Source organism: Fusarium odoratissimum (assembly GCF_000260195.1).
Source record: "Fusarium odoratissimum NRRL 54006 unplaced genomic scaffold supercont1.20, whole genome shotgun sequence".
Lineage (NCBI taxonomy): Eukaryota > Fungi > Ascomycota > Sordariomycetes > Hypocreales > Nectriaceae > Fusarium > Fusarium odoratissimum.
This window is the reverse complement of record NW_022158705.1, coordinates 574,597-595,656: the sequence shown is the minus strand read 5'-3', so window position 1 is coordinate 595,656 and position 21,060 is coordinate 574,597. Positions and strand designations below refer to the sequence as shown.

The 21,060-nt window shown below is 37.6% G+C and overlaps 4 protein-coding genes across 4 annotated transcripts; 1 reads left to right on the top strand and 3 right to left on the bottom strand.

Moving 5' to 3' along the window:
* Positions 1-3,498: 3,498 nt before the first annotated feature.
* On the bottom strand, positions 3,499-4,221 carry FOIG_11120 (uncharacterized protein; the record flags this gene model as incomplete). The annotated part of the gene is made up of 4 exons (XM_031211667.1): positions 3,499-3,561; positions 3,614-3,707; positions 3,763-4,141; positions 4,206-4,221. 4 exons carry the CDS (start codon positions 4,219-4,221, stop codon positions 3,499-3,501), a joined length of 552 nt encoding a protein of 183 aa, XP_031058851.1.
* A 10,677-nt stretch (positions 4,222-14,898) lies between these two features.
* On the bottom strand, positions 14,899-15,676 carry FOIG_11119 (uncharacterized protein; the record flags this gene model as incomplete). The annotated part of the gene is made up of 1 exon (XM_031211666.1): positions 14,899-15,676. Exon 1 carries the CDS (start codon positions 15,565-15,567, stop codon positions 14,899-14,901), a length of 669 nt encoding a protein of 222 aa, XP_031058850.1. The 5' UTR covers positions 15,568-15,676.
* A 331-nt stretch (positions 15,677-16,007) lies between these two features.
* Positions 16,008-16,929, top strand: FOIG_11118 (uncharacterized protein). The gene has a single exon (XM_031211665.1). It carries the CDS (start codon positions 16,193-16,195, stop codon positions 16,811-16,813), a length of 621 nt encoding a protein of 206 aa, XP_031058849.1. The 5' UTR covers positions 16,008-16,192; the 3' UTR covers positions 16,814-16,929.
* Positions 16,802-20,701, bottom strand: FOIG_11117 (uncharacterized protein). Its single transcript, XM_031211664.1, has 5 exons — positions 20,361-20,701; positions 20,126-20,314; positions 20,041-20,065; positions 19,413-19,994; positions 16,802-19,361 (listed from the first exon to the last, which is right to left on the bottom strand). Exons 1-5 carry the CDS (start codon positions 20,617-20,619, stop codon positions 16,871-16,873), a joined length of 3,546 nt encoding a protein of 1,181 aa, XP_031058848.1. The 5' UTR covers positions 20,620-20,701; the 3' UTR covers positions 16,802-16,870.
* Between the last annotated feature and the right edge of the window lie 359 nt (positions 20,702-21,060).

The following is a 21,060-nucleotide window of genomic DNA, read 5'->3' as shown; positions in this document are numbered from 1 at the left end:
CCTCGCGATGTTATCATACATCCCCATAACATGGGATCAAGTTCAGCATCTCGATGTCCCGGCCTCAGAGAGATCGTCACGCTGTGGCCGCATTCTCAGTGCGCGTGCGTGACGCGATACGCTCTCAAGAAGCTTGGGCCAGGTGAGTAAGTTCGTCTCGCATATATTTCAGAGCTCCAGTTGATTTTTCTTTTCGCCAGCATCGTCATCGTCGATTCCCAACCTTGTATATACTACCGCCACCTTCTCCATAAGAAAGGCGACCCATTTCGTCTTTCACCGCCATGCTTCAATCGACCAATATACTATATTTTGCACAATCCTTTGCCTCTCGCACAGGCATCGTGGGACAAAGCTGCGAGGAGCCTGTGAGTTGCATCCCTGTTGTCTGTTCCCTACCTCCGCTGACCATTCCACGAGATTCTGCAGGACTCGAACAGCCCGCATCGTCGGGCATCTTCCCCCTCCCTCCCGCTTAGGAGGTGACAGTCCCTTCACTTTTGAAGGGACTGAATTCCGGTCGACAATGATTTCGAACAGACAGCCTATTCCCCACGGGTATATTTGTGCCACCTACTCTAAGGCAGCGACAATGCAAGAAATGCCAGTGCTCAAGACGCAGTCAGTAACAGAATACTAGAGAGCCCGAATCACGGAGAAAATATAGATATATAAATATAATAATATACTATATAAAAATACCTTACCTTATAGTAGTTTTAATTCTTAAATATAGTAGTTAAAGGTCTAACAAATATATTATTAAGCTTAGTATAGGTATTAATTATAAAAATTTAATTTTTTAAGTTTTTAATTATTTTACTTTATTTAAAAAAAGCCTAGCTATATAATATAAGATTTAAATAAAATAAATTAATAAAAGTTTTGTTTTATAAGTTATATATAATTTATTAAAATTTTAATTATTTTAGGCTTAAATTAAGGTTTCTATAAGCTTTTAAAAAACTAAATATAAGGTAAAAGGTGGGCTGTTATGCTTACTTATCTATTATATTTACGTATTTATTACAGTGTTTAGCTATACTGAAAAAGCGGTCTAGACTACCCTTCGAGCGGCATGGGGTCGATATTCCGTATCCCACCAAGGTGGTACCAATCAAATGCCAGAGCCAAGCCCGACTGGACAGTCACTGAGGCTCGAGGCAAAAGTCGTATCGGGGGTCCTAGCCCGAGGCGCACCAAGTGCTTCATCTTAGCAGCCGACTAAACCCCAAGCGGAACCGTCCTTATATATATAGGATGGTTAAGGTTCAGTGACCGTGCTGAGAGGCTTGGGTAATGCCCTAGCTGAAAGAAAGATCCCCTCAATTGGAGCTCGAAATGAAAGCTGAAAGCCAAAGTAGGCTATGGCTTTCGTAGTTGCGGCTCGTGGTCGTAAAGTTTGCCCTAGCGGTCTGTGTAATTATCATGTGATAGCCAGAGGCGTCACGATCAATAGGCTTAAGAAGCACGATTCCCTTCCGCCTCCAAGACATTCAGCCAATTCTTTCTCGCATTATCAACAGTCAGTAACTTGCAGATCAAAACCTAGTAGTACCGGACCTTACTTTTTATACACCATGGCAGGCCTCTTGCCCCTTCTATGTGTTGGCCTTCTCATGCCAGGACTCGCCACGGCTGGTCTGGACGGCCATCTACTCCAAGGCCGGAAAATACCCGAGTGTGACTCCAATTGTGGTCAGTCCAATCCAAGCCCTAATACGAGCAACACCTACCTAACTCGTCATTGCTTGCTAGGCACATGGTGCTGTCCTCCTGCCCTTCGCTGCGCATATGTAGAGATGGCAGGTGGGTGGAGTTGCTTTGAGAACAAAAGCTACACACAATCGGCACTTACAGAGCTTCCAACTACAGCCTCAACTGTGAGCTCTCACTTGTCGTTCGTATTTTAACCTGCTAAATAGCGTAATGCAGTCACTAGACCTTTCGGATGAATCCGTCATAACTCATACCTCATTGGCAACTCTTAGCACCACAGCATCTAGCAAGGCAACCTCTAACACTAATCAAAGCCCTGGGTATAATATATTCTTATGGTGGAAATATTATTATATTGCTATTATTATATTTACTTATTTCTAGTAACTTTAATTATAGTAAGTAGGCTTTAGAATTAAATTATTATTTTATATAATAAGTATACTACATATAATGGGCATATAAGATAGAAATCTATTAACTTATATTTAACTTAACTACTTAATTAATTAATATATTAGGTTTAATTAAGGGAATGAAATTATTTTTATAATTTATACCTATTAAGCAGATCTTAAATTAAGTTTATAATAAATTATATCTATTTATTATATTTACTTTTAAACCCCTTATTATTAATTTCTTAGTTAATAAGCTTATAGTAATTATATTTTAAAGTAGTAAAAATTATATAATTTAAAGAAGTAAATTATAACTTAATCTATCTTTAATTTTAATTTATACGACATTCCTTCCTAATATAATAATAATAACAAAATAATAAACTAATTACTTATTAATTATAATATATTATTGGTTAATAAGCACTACGCTATTAATTTAATTACCACTCCTCAGAATCTAACTTCTAGGTAAAGTTCTTGACGGAATATAGAACCGCCTGCAGGAATCGATTGTCAGTCTGCGATATCTTTCGCTCTGATCGCTGGTCCTCTGCATCGATGATGATCAAGGATCGCTAAACATTATTAGCCTTCCTACTCGGAAAAGTTAATTTATCCCTTGCCCCTTATATCTATACCATTAATCTCCGTGGCATGCAGTTTTTTCAGATACCGTGATAATACTTCGCGCCCCACCCCGTTTCAATAGCCAAGTATGGAATCGAGGCGGACATATCTGCTCTCTCAAGCAACTCAATGGGGTCAGGAGGACGCAGTGAGTTAACAAGAGCATTTAGCTTCTGGCGACGTGCTTTAGTAATACTATATTTTTGTCTGGGGTGACGTCCGACACGATTATCATCTGTCTTCAAAAATTAAAACCCCAGGGCATGCAAATAATAGCTCGATATGCGATATAGTAGTAGAGCTCTAGAGTCTTAAGCGTCTGCATTTGACTTAGTGCAATGTTCCGCTGACGGAGGATGCTTTCAGAAGACGCCTAGATAAACATGCTAAAAACGTAAGGTAGGAAGGAGAGAGAGATACTATACACGAGCTTATCAAGATAAAGCGAGGCGGTTTATTCGCGCAAGAGTAAGCTCATGCTATAATAGCTACGAGAAGACTTCAAAAAAGAGCCCTCAAGTTCTGTGCGAATTGAAGGTATAGACTAGGGAAGATATCGCGACGTTGGGAAACATCCATATAATTAAAGGCATCTAGTTACGTACTTCATCTCTGATTGAAATAGATATCTGACGTAGATACAAAACACTCGTGATACCATCACCTCAAACTCCAGTCAGTCTTATTATGATGCCATCCCTCCTATAGTATATCTTCCTCGGTTTATGTCACCAAGCATTTAGACAAGCTACCCTTGGTAACGAATCTCAGTGGTTCCGCTGCGGTGCCAAGTAGCGAGTGTGATGCCGCACTGGGTCACGTTAGATAAAATATGGATATCAAGTTCAAGGAGAGATCAGTACCTGTCCGCATTTATGCTCGACATCCTTGGCGTCATTCATAAGATATGGAATACAGCCCAAGCAGAACAGACAGCAAATAGCAGCAGCCCAACCGCTGATAGCTATCAGCTATAGGCACTAAGCCGACATATTCTAGGGCATTTACTTACTGGGTGGTGTTGCCAATTGCAAAGCTGGTTGCGGTCAAGGCCCGCTGCCCACAGCCAGGGCAGTCCACGGGGGCGGGAGATCGACCGAGAGCCGCAATCGGAGCTACGGTCTTATATTGTGAGTTTGCGCGGAGCGTCTGGGCTACCTGGGCAGCGTTCATGCCTAATGTGATAACTCCTTGCTGCCCTGGATATGTCACATGGTGCCCTGGAAAGGTTTCTTGCAGCTGAGGTACGGTTCCTGCATATTGTACGGAAAACGCTGCTTGCTGTGGTAGAACTCCTGATTGAGCTGGAATGGAGGTTTGATAAGGGTAGTCATCAACAGTAGGAGAGCGGGGGAAGGTGGTTGCCGGGCTGGTAGGCATAGATGTTACAACTATTCCGATTTAATTAGTATAGCTATTCAAGAAAGTCAAGTCGCACGGGAATATATTACGCACCAACCTCCTTCTCCATTTTGATAGTCTTCGTGAATAATTAAGTTGTTTGTCGATTTTAGTGTAAAGATAAACAGGAGCAAGGCCAGATATAAAGAGGATAGAAGGAGAATGCATTAACAGTGGATATCTCCTGCCCTCATTTTTATACTACTCTAACGGACTCCGGCTGCATACTCTAGAGAAGTAAAGCCTCGATGTGGCGAGGCTGGTTTGGCTCTATATGGTTGGCCCAACAAATAAGTGACTATGGTAATTAAGGACTAAGGCTGGGGAGCTACACTGTAAGAGGGGATCCTATTAGGCTGGCCACAAAGGGGGCGTCCATCAGGGTATCCCGTTTCTGTCATATCTTTTGGCAAATTCTTTAGGCTTTTGGTCTGGGGGTGTGACTCTTTGAGTTTTAACGACGCCGTGGCGGCTCTGGACTGTGAAGGGACCCTGCATGGCTGGCCCAAAGCGAAAATGAAGCGGGGATGCAGGGTGTCCGTGCCGTGAGCACAGGCGGTTCAAGGGATTCTATTGAATTGATCGAAGCCGAATGTGATATTACGTGGTAAGTTGCTTCTTTAGACGTGCTTCGACTGCAACTGCTGTAGGACAATTCCTCGACTATTCCTGAAATGGGAAAGGTGATAAAGCTAGGAGAGCCAAACATGTTCTGCTACCCTGAGAAAAGTATTAAGCTTAATCATGCCGAAGGAAGTCCCCACAATAACGGAGGCTGAAGCCCCAAGCCCATCTCTGGGTTGAATGGGCTACAAGATGCATTGCTATCCCTTTGAGCCCCCGCCCTCAAGCGGAGAAAACTAGATTGAATTTGGCATGGCAGGTTAAATTTTAAAAACGTTATTTAGGTATGCACGCTCTTCCGGGTAGCTAGTCCTTTTATTAGGATAATTTATAGTATTATTTCTCTTCTCTTAAGGGAAGAAGATAACTACATCAGCTGATTACTGTTATTGTTTTAATAAGAGCATATTTAGGAGAATGCAGATGATAAGTTTAATTATAAAATCTATAGGATTAATTAAAGCGCAGGCCTACTTTAGAATAGTATTATATTAAAGGGTATTCTAAATATAATAATAATTATAAGTATAAGCTAATTTCTAGTATTTATATTAAGATTTTAATAAAACTTATCTATTATAATATAATTCATTCTAAGTATTATTAAATTATATTTATCCTTAACTTATATTTCTCTTATTATAATATCTTATATCCTAATTTAGTTAATTACAAACCTGCTAAGCTAGCCTTAGTTAGCTAATATTTATAGCCTTTTCTTAAATATTAAAACTTTTTTTATTAAAACTTTTTTACTTTATTTTTCTCCCTTATCTCCCCTTCTTTATTTTATAATAGTTCTTAATTCTTATAATTATTACAATCCCAGCGGTTACATCACATATACCCTATAATTTTCTCCACTCAACCCACCAATCAGGAAAGGACCAACACTTACAGGACCAACAGCGTTCCAGGACCACGTCGCTCTAGGACTAACAGTAACCTTATACCGCATTATTCCCATAAAACCATATCTAGTATATAAACCACATTCATTTGCACTTTTATAGATTCTAGCTTACTAGCTATTAATAAAACTTCTTTATATTAATTAAGCCTAATATGCATTAAATCTACTATTAAGAGATATAATACTTTAATAAGCTTAGTATTATGCCCTATATAATCTGCTAATAATAAACCTAGCATAGCTTAGTTTATCTATAGTTAGGAACTAACCTATTATATATTAATAGCTCTTATTTAGACCATATTATATAACGCTAAGTAATATAAACATAATAGCTACCTATATTAATCCTATCTAGTAATATACTACACTATATACTACTCTAGCACCTATTAATAATAACCAGGATATAGATAATAACTCTAAGAGCAGCACCGACTTTAATATTACCTAGCTTTATTAGCAGATAACTAATATAATAACTAAAATAAATAACCTTAGATAGGCTCTAGCTAAAGCTGCTGCGCTCTAAGCTCAGCAGGCTACTAACTACTAGAATATAATCTAGGAAATATGCCATCTTACTGCCACTACTGCAAATAGAAAAGAAGTAAGAGAAATCCTTAAACCTAATATACCTAAACTATTTAATAGGAATCTAGTAAAACTAGCTATATTTCTTACTTAGTACTAAGCCTTTATAAGCTACTTCCCGAATTAGTTTAATAAAGATAGCAACTAAGTTATATATACTTTAGGACAACTTAAAGGCAATATAGCCTAGTGGTTTTAACCTATATTAGAAGATATAATTACTAAACTAGAATATAAACTGCTACTATAAACTTTTTAGATCTATAAAAGCTATATAGCATTTAAGGAAGCCCTATAATAAGCCTTTAGATTAGTTAATAAGAAAAGCCAGGTAGAATGAAAAATTAAAATACTCTGATAAAATAAGTCAGCCTTAGAGTATAAAATAAAATTCCTCTAACTAGCTACTAAACTAGGATAGGACCAGGAACCTCTAATATTACTCTTCTTTAATAGACTTAAGGAATTAGTTTAAGTAGAACTCTATAAAGAAATAAGACCTAAGATACTAGTTAATTATATAGGATAAGCAGTTAAGATTAATAATATGCAGTTTTAATAGAGAATCTGTTATAATCGAAATAACCAAGGAAAACAAAGGAATAAACCATAATACAACGCTAACCAAGGAAGAAAACAGAATAATAACACTTCTTATAGCACCAACTCTAGACCAATAACCATTAGAATAACTAAGAAAGATAAATCTAAAATTACTTACTAGAACTATAGTAAGAAAGGATATTATGATCTAGAATATAAGCACCCTATTAAAACTAACCAGAAATACAGACTAGTTCCTAAAAATAAGAGGATTAGCATAGTTAAGAAGGATAAAGAACTCTAAATAGCAATTAGAACCATTAACATAACCCGATTAGGATACGACCTATCTAATCCAGGGCTTACCACTAATGTATATGATTTATTCCTTAGTAAGGAAGAAACCCTTGAAAAATATTACCTATACCTAGACCCTAAACAATAACCTGTTCTAGGATATACAGCTCTTATAGCAGATATTTATAAATAAAGCAAAAGCAAAAAATAGGCAAAGAAAAGAGCATATAATACAAAAAGACAAAAAAACCCTAAGTTTAGGAGAAAAGAAAGTAAATAATAAAAATAACAAAGACTAAAAGTAAAATAAGATATAGAAATTAAACTTAAATAGGTATTAGTACCTAAACTAGAAATATAACTCTCTATTAAAGGAAAATCTATTTTTATAGTTAAAAAGGGAAAAGAAGTTAACCCTAACCTAAATAATAAACTTAGTACTATAAGAAATAACTAAAAGCCCTATTTAACAGTAAATAAAATTCCTATTAGAGTTATACTAAAATAACTAAACTAATATATTAATAACCTAAACTATTTAGACTCCTGTTAAGTCTAGAAAGAAGTTAATGCTAGATGCATCAGATATAAGGAAAATCAAATAGTCTAAAACGCAGAAATAGTACCCTAATATGATAAATATAGAATTTGTTTCTAGAATAATAAATATTAGAAGTATATAGAACTTGCAAGAGAATGCATAATTATAAAACAAGATAATAATATCTATATCTAAGCATATATAAAAGAAACACTAGAAGACCTTATAATACCAGAAGAACATATTTAAATTAAAAAAGATCTAAGAAGATACCTAAATTATCTAAACTATAAGCAGATATTATAGATATTATATATATAATACTACTACCTATAGCACTGGTAAGATAAAGTAATAAATAATTACTTCCTAGTATAAATTAATAAGTATTAAGAATAAAAATTATATATAATTATTAATATAGTTAGATATTAAGTTACTAAGAAATATAGAAGATTATAAGTAGCAAAATTAGAGGCTTATACTAAAATATAAGAATAAGCTTTAGTATATATCTAAAACTCCTAATATATTATATAGTGGAGATAAAAGGTATAATAAGAAGTCAAGATTGCTAAGGATAAAGCACTTAACTAAGAACTTAATTAAATTAATTAAAATATTATATAATAAGAAGAGGAAGTATCTTAAGATAAATAAGATGCTATTTAATAGCTAGATAAGTAATAACTATAAGAACGCTTAGAAGAATCAGAATAGGAAAAAGGAAAACCCCTTACTAAAGAAGAAAGAGTAGATATTATCCTAGATTATAAAGTAGGAAAGATAGAAGCTATATACTAATAATAACTTGCTACCTAAAATAAATATCCTAATAATATTAACTATACTAAAAGTAAATATAGTATAGACTACCTATAGGGAAAAGGCATATATTATTTATAATAGAGCGGCAAATAGGTAAGAGAGTAGAGGAAAATAAACTCCTAGAAAAAGCTCTAAGAATAACTATAAAAGGAAGTTAATAAACCTGCCTAGAATTAAAAGTTAGAATTAAGGATAAGTAGCTAAATGTACTTATAGATAGTAGAGCTAATATAAATTTTATTTCCCTTAAAATAGTTAATAAACTAAGGCTACTATAAAGAAATAAAAAGGAACCCTATACTATAAAGGATAGAGAAAGAGGCACCTATAGTTATAATAATAAAAGAATTACCTAAGAGATTAATTACCTTAAGGTATTTATTAATAGAAAAAACTAAGGTATTAACTTTAATATTATCCTAGTATAGAAATATAATTTAGTATTTAGATTTTTATAGTTATAATGCTATAATATATAAATTAACTAGAGAACTAGCTAGGTAAACTGCAAAGATTACCCTTTAGATAATAAGTTTAATTCAGATAATAATAATATAAGATCTTAAACTTTAACTAATAAGAGCAGCGAAGATAGGCATAATAAAGTATTACTTATTCTAAAAGGAATATAATATAAGTACTATAAAGGCAGAATAAAATGCATTAGATAAATAATAGTAATTCTTAAAGGATAATTTAAATAATTAGACTAAGATATTAAATAGATAAAATAGATTGCTATAAAGGAATCTAATAAATAACTTAAGAATATATTACTAGAGTATTATATTTATAAAAAACTATTTTAAGAAGAACTTAATATAAAGTTACCCTAATATATGGATTATAATATTAAAATTATACTAAAAGATAGAAAGAACCTGAAGTTCTTCCCTATTTATAACCTATCTTAAGATAAGCTTAATATACTTAGAGAATAGTTAAATAATATACTATAGAAAGGATATATTAGACCGTTGAAATCCTTAGTAGGATACCTAGTTATATTTATATTAAAACCTAACTTTAATAAACTAAGACTTATAGTAGATTACTAATAACTTAATAAGATTATAAATAAAGATAAAATACTATTACTGCTTATTATTAAACTTAAGGACTGCCTATTTAGTAAGAAATAGTTTATAGCACTTAATCTTAAATCTGCTTATAATCTTATTTAAATTAAAGAAGGCAATAAATAAAAGATAGCCTTTTAAATAAAATATAGATTATTTAAATACCTGGTTATGCCTTTTAGATTAACTAATACACCTGTAGTATTTTAATATATAATTATAAATATACTTCGAGAATATCTTAATATCTTTATAGTTTATTACCTAGATAATATTCTTATCTTCTCTGATATAGAAGAAGAGTATATAGAACACATTTATAAGGTTCTAAAGGTACTATAAGATGCCAATATACTTATTAAATCCACCAAAAGCCACTTCTATTAGTCCTAAGTAACCTACTTAGGATATAAAATCTTATATAATAAAATCAGAATAGATAGGCAAAAAATTATAGTAGTTATTAAATAGAAAACCCTAATATTAGTAAAAGAAACCTAATCCTTCCTAGGATTTACTAACTACTACTAATAATTTATTAAAGGCTTTAGTAGAATTATTATCCCTCTTATAAAGATTACTAAAAAGGATAAATAATTCTAATAAAATAATAAGGCATAATAAGCTTTTAAATAGCTTAAGTTAGCTATTATAAGTAAACCTATTCTAGTTATATTTAATTCTAACTAGTAAGTTAAACTTAAGACTAATACTTCTGACTTTGCCTTAGGAGGATAAATAGGATAACAAGATAACTATAGTATATTACACCCTATTACTTTCTATTCTTATAAGATATATAGAGTAGAACTTAACTATCTTATCTATAATAAAGAATTCCTAGCTATTATTAACTGCTTTAAGGAGTTTAAATACTACCTCAGAGGAAGTAAATACCTAGTAAAAGTCTTTACTAACTATAAGAATATAGCTTACTTTATAACTACGCAAGAGCTAAACCAACAATAACTACGCTACGCAGAATACCTATGCAAATTTAATTTTACTATAGCCTACTGCAAAGGCACCGATAATAGACATATAGACGCCATTAGCCGACGACCCAACTATAATACAGGAACTATTAAAACAAAGGAACAGCTCCTAGAAACTAACTCCAAGGGAGAATATTAGTTCACTTAACCAGTCAAAATAATCGCAAGGATAACTAAAACAGAACCTTTATTAAACAAGGAATATAACTTCCTTCGCGAGTTTCACTTATATCCCTTAAACAGACACCAAGGAGTCACAAAAACATTTAAACAACTTCAGGACTAAGGATATAAGTTCAGAAGGAAGGACATAGAAGATATTATTAAACATTATAACCTATACTTAAGAATAAAAACTTAAAGACATAAACCTTATAAATAACTATAACCACTACCAGTAGTATAATAACCATAGGACTTAATCACAATAGACTTTATCACGAAGTTACCCTTATTAGAAGAACCCTTAACCAGAATCTTCTATAACAGCATCATGGTTATAGTTAACCAACTCACGAAATTCTTTTACTACCTACCCTACAGAGAATCCATAGATGCAGAAGAACTTTCTTATATTTTTTACCGATATATTATTAGCATATATAGGTTACCTATAGAAATCCTTTCAGATAGAGGACCTATATTTACAGCAACATTTTAGCAATCACTTATGGCATAACTCAGACTAAATTATCAACTTATAACAGCATTTTAACTATAAGTCAACAGATAGACTAAATAAATAAATTAAGTACTTAAATAATACTTATAGTATTATATTAATTATAAATAAAATAATTAGGTTAAAAAACTACTAATAGCCTAATTCGCCTATAATACCACATACTATAAAAGCATAAAGCTTATACCAGCTTATACCAACTTCGGATTTATACTAAATACATACTATAATATATAACAAGAAAAATCAGTTAACCTAGCCGCCATACTTAAAAGCAATAATCTTAAAAACCTATATAAAGAAATAAAAATAGAACTTGAATTTATTAGAAAATGCATAAAAAATTACTATAACCTAAAATAGTTAAAGGGACTAACCTTTTCAGAGGGAGACATAGTCTACTTAGCCATAAAAAACATCAAAACAGACCAACCAACTTACAAATTAGACTATAAATTTATCAGACCTTACAAAGTACTACAGAAAATTTCAGAAAATAACTATAAATTAGACCTACTACTAAAAATTAGGCTCTATCTAGTCTTTTACATTTTATTACTTAAATTAGCAGTAGATATAATATAAGTTAAAACAGGCAGTAAGCCATAAGAAATTATAAGACTAGAAGTCTATAAAGCAGAGGCAATTAGGGAAATAGATATAATTAATAAATAAAGAATATACCTAATTAAATAGAAAAACTACCTAGAAAGTAAAAATATATAGGAACTACTAAAACACCTTATTAATACCTAGTAACTCCTAAAGAACTTTTACCAGCATTAAATAAAGGAGAAGCATTAAGAAAATTATTACCTAAACCTAGAGTAGACTAGTTAATATCATTAGGAATATAGTCTACTTAGAGATCTCGAAGTAATGCGTCCTCATGCATATCTAAACCAGATAAGATCGCATCCTGCTAATCTACTTCCTGAAGGCTATAATAAGTAGCCTTAGACCGTTTTTCTTTTATATAATTATAGATTTTACGAATCTATAATAAATAACTAGCAGCCAGAGCTAAATAAGACTATAGCGCTGCTATTTCCTTATAAAGTTTAAGAAGATCCTTACTTACTTTATCCTTATTATTTTCTAATTTCTTTTCTTATTTTATTAAATTTATAACTACTAAAGTTAATAAAGAGAAAAAATAAAATAACATATAATAACTCATAAGAAGATGCAATATAGATGTTATTATAGGACTTCTTAGCCTAAATACATTCACTGCAATAAGCAGAATCAGCAGATATTAGATATTTCTTACCTGCCTAAAAACAATAAGTATAAGGCATATTAGCTTCTTTATTAATAAACTTAATAGAAAGCATAAGTATCTAGATTTTATAATCCTTGCAGGATAACTACTTAGAAATACAGTTAGATATCGCAAGATATAATAATAAAAGGTTTAAGTTAGACCTTACTAAAAGAAGAATAATATTAGTTAGGATAACAGGCCTTAGAGGCAAGACCACCGGAGGGGAAAGATCGTGTTATAATCCTAGCAGTTATGTTATATATACCCTATAATTTTCTCTACTTAACCCACCAATCAGGAAAGGACTAACACTTATAGGACCAATAGCATTCTAGGACCATATCGCTCTAGGACTAACAGCAATCTTATACTGCGTCATTCCCATAGAACTATATCTAATATATAGACCATATTTATTTACACTTTTATAGATTCTAGCTTACCAGCTATTAATAAAACTTCTTTATATTAATCAAGCCTAATATGCATTAAATCTACTATTAAGAGATATAATACTTTAATAAGCTTAGTATTACGCCCTATATAATCTGCTAATAATAAACCTAGTATGGCTTAGTTTATCCACAGTTAGGAACCAACCCGTTATAATAATATAATATAGTAAATTAAATTATATATTTTAACTCTATAAACTATATTTAATATATACTATTATTACTACCTAATATAATACTATTAATAAAGGCCTACTACTATATTTATATATTATAATTTTATTTTTAGTAATTAGCAATTAGCTAAGTCTTTTAATATCTTTATTTAGCCTCTAATATATTTAATAAAAAATATATCTTACTTAGTATTAAGGACTTATACTTAATAACTAAAGATTATAAGATTAACTTATTATATTAGTTATAAAAGTATGAAAGGTTCCCTGTTAGAGAATGTGCCAGTTTCTTCCTATTCATGATGAATGGAACTATTATGACACACCCTCAAGACCTCCAACAGCATCCAAGGCTATCGAAGACTAAGCAGGCCATGACAGGGACGCCAGATCTCCGCATTTTGGGTCTTCCATTTTATCGCCAACAGCAAATTCCTACCCTTATCATCAGCATGCCAACACTCATTCCACAGCTTTCGTTCCAGGGCTTGACTTTACCATGCGTAAATCGATTCCTTCAAACCCTTCTATCGATGGCCATGCGAGTTTATGTGGAACCAACAGCGCTTACGGTACTATCTAGACCCATGATTTCGAGACCCGAGACCTCCCTATCTCTAAGATATATGTGGTAATATAAGCTTTCTGCCGCAAGTTTCAACTGAAAAAAACATATCAAGCTCACAATTCAAACTAGGCCATGGTAACTGCCACCACAACTAGCACCTAACCCTCCACCGGACAGTATAACAGAGGCAACGTTGGGGAAGATGTCGACCTTTTTCCATTCATAATGATAAGGAACCAGCATAATATATGCTCAAGATCTCCCGCAGTATCCAAGACCTAACGACCCATAATATGGATGCCAGCTAACGGAGAAAGCCAAACGTGGGAGCGGGAATTCTCAACGCTCGAGAGGGAGGCAGGCTACGTAATGGCCAAAGGCCCAAGATTCTGAATCAGTGTAGAAAATAAAATAAGTTAGTCAAAGACTTTAGTACATTCATCAAAGTTTATCCTAAACTCATCTAAGAACTTTGTCGCTTAGAACTGAAGTCTTAAATCTTTTCACAGATGTGTTATTTACAAGTTGAGATCCGTGGCTAAGAGCTTATATCAGCACACAAAACTTAGAATCTTTTCACACCTAAAAGCAAATAATTTGGCCTAGATGAGCGTTAAGGTCAAGGGTCAAGATCTTCCGCGATTTCGAAAGTTATCCACGACCCAGAAAGCTGTAATAGGGATGCCAAAAACCTGTGTTCTCAGCGATCCATGCTGTCAGGGAAGCATGGCGATTTGACCAAGGTATATGTGATCCTTACAAGCTCTCAACCCCAGGACTCACCTACAAATAAAATACCTGACTCACGAGCAGGATGCGCGCCACCCTATGTACATATCGCAACAAGTTACTACGAGAAAGGCCATCCGCCTCAATAACTCCTGTGGTTCACCAAGTCCAGGAATCCTTGTTCGAGGCTACGATCTACTTCAGAGTCATGTTTGAGCTCCTAGCTAAAGCTACCTCAGTTCGACATGGCGTCAACCGAGAGTAGAACCATTGAGATCCCGCAGAGCTGGAAGCCCGAATCGTCAACGAACGCACCTTCAACGTGGTGGTTCTGATATAGTGTAGACAACAATTAAACAGGGGATCCCTCCATTTCCCTTTCTTGATTTATATCACTTGTTTATCTTAATACCTCCCTGTTCGTTTACAGATGGTTTGTTCCGTCAACCCGTCGCATCATGACTCATCGTCTGCCTTCGACTTTTCCGTGTACGTATACTTGGCATTCTGGTTGTCCCCGTTCACCTGAAATCCACCAGAGCAATGATTCTGATTCCCCCTTCCACCGTGATAAAATTGGTTGCCCGATCCACTGTTATTCAATACTACCCCTGCACTCCGATCCTCTTCCAAGGAAGGAGGGACTTTCTTCATTTCTTCCAAAGCTCCTTGTAAAGAGTTGATATCGTCTTGGCTCACGAGAGGCTCGACTGCCACGAGGCTTGCGTTGGTGAGAAGCTCTACCATTATCGTCTCGACTTTCTTCCCATCGCCATTCTTGACCGCCGAGGCATAGCGCTCCATCTTCTCTCCATCTTGTGTAACTGTGTCAAAAAGATTCTCAATGAATCGTACTTGTCCACAGCCCTCGTCTGAGACATGCTTTACGACCGGGTATAGCTCTTTCACCTGTTCTGTTTCCTCCTTGCTCGACTTTAAGTGATTTCGGGCTGAGCTGAAAACCTGCTCGACAGCTGGAAGATGCTTTGCCACTATAGAGAAGGCTTTGGGGATATCCGGAGCACTTTCGGCTATGCAGCATGATTCTATCGCCTGACCAAGCACGAAAATTGTCGTCTCAAGAGCCCTCAGGGCTTGCTGTTTGCTAACTTCTGGGTTTGACATTTTCGGTTGAGCCGCTTGTTATCTGGAGTGAAATTTATTGATACGGTAGGATTGCTGATAGTTGGGCTATTGGGACTTGAAAAGTAATCTCGACGGTTTTTCAGATGGGAGATTGCCGATGGAGTGACATTCATGCTGGACCTCAATAAAAGGAAACCTCTGCAGCTCAGCCACCGCATAAGACTTGGCGGCATAAGCGCTCGGTGCAAGGGTTAGGTGCTATCCCCGAGTCGCTGACTCTCAAGGCAGGAACTCAATCCTAAACGACATAAAAAGTTCGGTAATTTTAGGATGAGTTTAGACGATCTTTTGACTACTTGTTTTTGACAAGTATGGAGTTTCCTTGCTCTCTGCAGAGGGCTGCATGCGTGACGAGGGGGTTGCATGCTGACTGCATAAATACCCCCACTCGGGCACAACGCCATTCTGAAAAGGACAAGGCATAATCCTATTGTGTTTGTGATTTACAGAGGTTTTCAACCCTCGGCAAAAAGCCTTACAGTCCCAGCCTAGCCAGGTTGCAAATCACTGCTGCTAGACAGGGTTAAACATTCATTCATCCCAGTCACAGCACCCCTCCGCATCATTGACTCATCTGCGGGATTAAAGCAGATGAGATACTACCATGTCGGGAGCAGAGGTTCTAGGCATCATTTCCGGCGCCATTACTGTTATCGAGGCTACAATCACTCTGTACAAGACCGCCAAGGACTCTTCGGGTCTACCCCCATCACTTCGAGATGCAGCGTCTCGCCTCCCCCTCATACAAGAGAGCCTCACGATAGCCGCTCACGGCATCCAACAAGACTCTCATCCACCAGAATCCTACGCTGCTCTTGAAGCCGTTCTGCGAGCATGTAGCGACAAAGCAACGCAGCTCCATCATATCTTCGAGGCCATGGTGCCCCCAAGTGGAGCGACACGAACGCATAGATATCTTAGGGCTGTGAAGTCTTTCCCCCAGATTGACAAAGCCAATGTGCTGGTTGAGGGGATCCTTGGGGATTTGCAGGTTCTCACGCTGAATCATGTTGTGAAGGCTGCTACGAGAGAGCAGATTAAAGAATTGATGGGTATGGGTATGGATAGAACTGTGGGCAGGGAGCCATCAATGGTGCTGAATAATACTGGGATTGGGAAGCAGTATGTTCATACAGGACAGGGAGATCAGAACATTGCAAGTAATACGGCCACGCAGGTTAACGGGAACTTTCATGGCGGAACGTTCAATTTTACGCAAACATGATCTATTGATCAAGATGGAAGTCTGGTATACAAGTGATGAGAATTGTGTTAGGTACTTCTATAATGCATCATAATCGTCATAGCCATACAGTCCATATCCGGAATTCGAACCTTCAAAAGAAGAGTTTGAGGATGATTCCTCAAGCCAAACTCTGATCTGATCATGTTTCCTACTCTGGTGCCCTGGAGATTTAAGCACATCGATCGCTGACCAACCCTGTGCATTCCTCACATGGCGGTCGGCTCCCTGGGACAAAAGCTGTCGCGCCTCAGGGAACATTCCGAGATGAACTGCTAACATCAACGGTGTGAGCCCAGCATGATCCTGTACGTCCAAGTCCGCTCCTGCTTCCTTGAGCAGCCTAATCGTGTGGCTGCTCGCCTCGGTGCTGTTGACTGCATGATGGACAGCCGTGTATCCTTGTTTGTCCGGCATGTTGATATCCAGAGATTGATTGATGATCAATTTGACGCCACCCTCAAAACCTAGCCTGGCAGCATGATGGAGTGCCGTCACGCCAGCTGAATCTTGAAGTTCGAGAGATGCCCCATTGTCAACGAGAGCTCGCACCATGGGCTTATTTCGTCGTAAGGTTGCGAGTATTAACGCTGTGTTGCCCTTGACATCAGGCTCGTCAATGACCTCCCTCAGAGAACATCTTGATGCAAGAAGCCTCACTACCGCCTCCGAGCCTCCCAGCACTGCATAGTGGAGTGCAGTGAATCCAGCCGTATCCTTCATCCCAGGCTCGACGCCATTCGTAAGGAGGAACTCCACGTCCTTCACCCGTCCGCTATAAGAAGCTCGATGCAATCTAGTCATGCCTTTCTCATCCACCTCATTGATATCGGCCCCATGCTGACAGAGCAGCCATGCAAAAGAATATTCAGCCTTTTGCAGTGCCAGATCAAGAACACTGGGGACGTTGATGTGCCTGAGCTTCACATCGGCTCCATTCAATATCAAAAGCCAGACTACGCCAGTGCTCCGGAACTCAATGGCGTAGTGCAGAGGTAGCCACCCCTTTGCATCCTTCTGATCGACCTGGGCGCCTTTTTTGATGAGTAGCCAGACCAAGTCCTCGTTCTTCTCACAAATAGCCTGGATGAGCGGTGTCCATCCCTCAGGGTCTTTTTCGTTCACATTTGCTCCGTGCTCTATTAACAATCTGATCGCAGAGTGTTGTTTGTAATAAAAAGCCCAATGAAGAGCAGATTTCCCGTCTTTTACATCTCGTTGATTGGCATCAGCTGGGTTTGGTTGCCGCTCTAGCAAACGTTGGAGGACTACTGAGCTTCCACCTTTAACGATATGGAGCACTGGTAGCCACCCATCACTCGTAGGGCGATTGAGATCCACACCTCTGTTCAGGAGAAAGTGTATCAGGCAGTAGACGTGATTCCTCACTGCGTCTCTGAGAGGCGTCCATCCGTCATCAGAAGAGCTATTATTATGGCTCAACTTATGAATCATCTCGTGAGCATGATAAAAGACTTCCCTCAGCGAAGTCCATCCTGCTGTAACCTCAACATTAACATCTTTCTGGCTTTTGATCAGCAGAAGAGCTATCGAAGTCGGGCCATAACGAATAGCAGATGATAAAGGCGTTAGCCCCTTGCTCCCTTTGAGATCGATCCTAGCGCCTCCACGGATAAGAGAGCGGACAGCTCGCAAGCCCTCGGTGGTAGGTCCCATGAGTAACTTGTGCAAAGCTGTATCACCAGACTTGTCCTGAATGTTGGTATCTGCAGACTTTTGGACCAAGTAGGTTAGAAGCTTGTGTCTGCCATGTATTGCCGCCCAGTGCAAAGCCGTTTGGCCGTTTGAGCATCTAGAATTGATATCTATGCCGGATTTCAGAAGGCGTTTGATCCATGTGAGGCGATTGAAGTATACCGCCGCGTGTAACCCGGTCATCCCATCAAAGTTACCGCCCGAGACTCCTGGAATCAACCTGAACGCTCTAGTCAGACTGACATTGTCTGACAAGAATCTCTTTACCAGTTTCTGCAACTCTGAGTCGAAGGGTTTGCAAATGTGGGAACACCAATAAGTTGCAGAGTAGACGAGAAGTGGGCTGTGCAACGGACCAGACCCTTTCAGCAAAAGAGACGTTAAGCATATCTTGGCTATTGTCAAGTCCGGGTGCTTATAGAAGACTTCATGTCTCTGTAGGTGATTCTTCAGTGACTCGTGCACAAGTCTTAAAGTCTTTGTTTCGTGATCTTCCACTATCAAGCCAGCACAGGAAGACAGAATTGCATCTGTCGGTGGCCGTGAGTCTTGGTATTGATTTCCCTGACTTTTCTGTATGGCGAAGCTATCACGGACTTGATCCACGGTCAGGCCAACTTTGGCATTTACCGTCCAGGTAAAAACGTGCTTGGCTAGTTCGGTTTCGAAGGTATTGTCACTGGAAAGAATCCTTCGAATAGACGATTCGAAGGCGCGTGATGACGAAGCAGGTAGTTGTTTAAGAGCCTCTTTGATATCTGTCAAGGTACCCTGGTTACTGAGGTCATGTAGGTGAAGCTTGGCTAGAAGGAACCTAGGATTGCTTAGTCTTCATACTCGAATGGGTAATATCCCCCCAACTTACATTCCGCTCTTCAAAGTCAGCTCAGTAACCCTAGTAATCACTTCATCTTGGTAAGCTGCATCTGCCAATACTCGATGAAGTTCCAAGTCCCTGTTGATCTGGTCTGTGACATATCTTCTTATATCGCTCTCATGTGGTGTTATATGTAGTCGTTGACTAATTCCAAGGTCGCGTATAAGGGAGTCACTTCTCGAAGTAAAGAGAACTCGAATATTCTGCGGCAACTTTCTCAGCGCTTCTTGCATTCTCTGTCGAGTTCTTTCTCCCTCACTATTTGTGCAGCTGTCCAAAGCATCAATAATCAGGTAGACTATTTTAAACTTCGAGGCCTGCGCTTTGAACAAATTGAAGTATTCTATTGGGTGAATGGGAGCTGTACCACGAAATGAGTTGTTATACTTGGATTTCAGATCTTGAGCGAGATCTGTAGTCCCTTGATGTTGTAGAAGTTGGAGAAGCAGCGTTGACCATACTCGGGCAGCTGGAGGCGACTTATCATCTCCCTCGTGAAAGTAGAAGTAGATGCAAGCAGTATCACTCTTCTCTTTGATATCAGCTTTTATGGCATCTATTATGAGCGACCTGAGTTGTAAGCTTGGGCTTTGGTAGCGAGTAGATGGGAACGAACACAAGCACTGTCTTTCCGGATCCCACTTCACAGCAGCGTCTTTAGCATGAGTCCCATGGTTTATTAGCTTTATGGTATAACTCACGAATCCCGTGGATTCCAAGACAGCGATGAGACGTGATAGAAGGGGCCTGCCACTGTTGTATCTCCTGGTTATCAAGTATCCATTTACCAGTGTCCGGTGTCGCCTGATTAACAATTTCAAGGTGCTGACGATTAACGTCCAGAGGGGAGCATTCAGCCTGGCGCATCAACCAGTCAATCAAGACGGTTGCTTCAGAACGTTAGTGCCCATCCTGTACTGCCATTGTATAACTTACCGGTTGGCTCATTCGGCTCAGTCTTGGATGCTCTCAGGGCTTGAGCCAGGTTCCAGACAGATGGGATTCCTTGAACATCTGTTTGCAGGTTGAGTGCAAATGTAGTGTACTGTCGGTGATCGCTACGATCGTTGAACTGAACGCCATTACTGCTCACCACGTTTTGGTCTCCATCTCCAGGGCCCAGATACTGACATCCCGATGCATGATTCTGGGCTGAAATGTCAGGCTTTGACCCTCCAGATATTGTTGATGCCATTTCATACGTCTGCCAACCATCAATCTTTGGATATTGGAAGCATGGAAGATCTTTTGACTCGTCTATCTGTTTCTGTCTCGGTTGTAAGAACAATTGTGTGCTTGGAATCAGGCTGAGACATAGGCATAAGCACTAAGTCTGTCGGTTATACAGATCCCTGCTCTGGTATCGGAGGCCTGGGAGGCCAAACGTGGGGGCCGGAAACCCCGGCGCTTAAAAGGCAGAAAACTTGAGACTCTGAATTAAGGGTCGGAAACAATCTAATCAAAAAGCTCACTGAGCTCATCAAAATCTATTCTAAATTAACCTAGAACTGTCCAAGCTTTTTCGTCTCTTGGAATTATATTCTGAAGTCTTCTGACACGCTCAAAAGGCAGGTCATTCTGCAATGCTTACTTGGTGCATACTCAGCCGCACGCCAAGAAACGCCTGAACAGGACA

Excerpts from the sequence above, each read along its gene's own strand:
- FOIG_11118 (XM_031211665.1), top strand. The coding sequence starts at position 16,193 with ATGTCGGGAGCAGAGGTTCTAGGCATCATTTCCGGCGCCATTACTGTT.
- FOIG_11117 (XM_031211664.1), bottom strand. The coding sequence starts at position 20,619 with ATGGCATCAACAATATCTGGAGGGTCAAAGCCTGACATTTCAGCCCAG. Across the intron at positions 20,315-20,360 it reads TGAGCCGAATGAGCCAACCG|CAACCGTCTTGATTGACTGG; the intron begins GTAAGTTATACA and ends AACGTTCTGAAG. Across the intron at positions 19,995-20,040 it reads TCCGGAAAGACAGTGCTTGT|GTCGCTCATAATAGATGCCA; the intron begins GTTCGTTCCCAT and ends CTTACAACTCAG.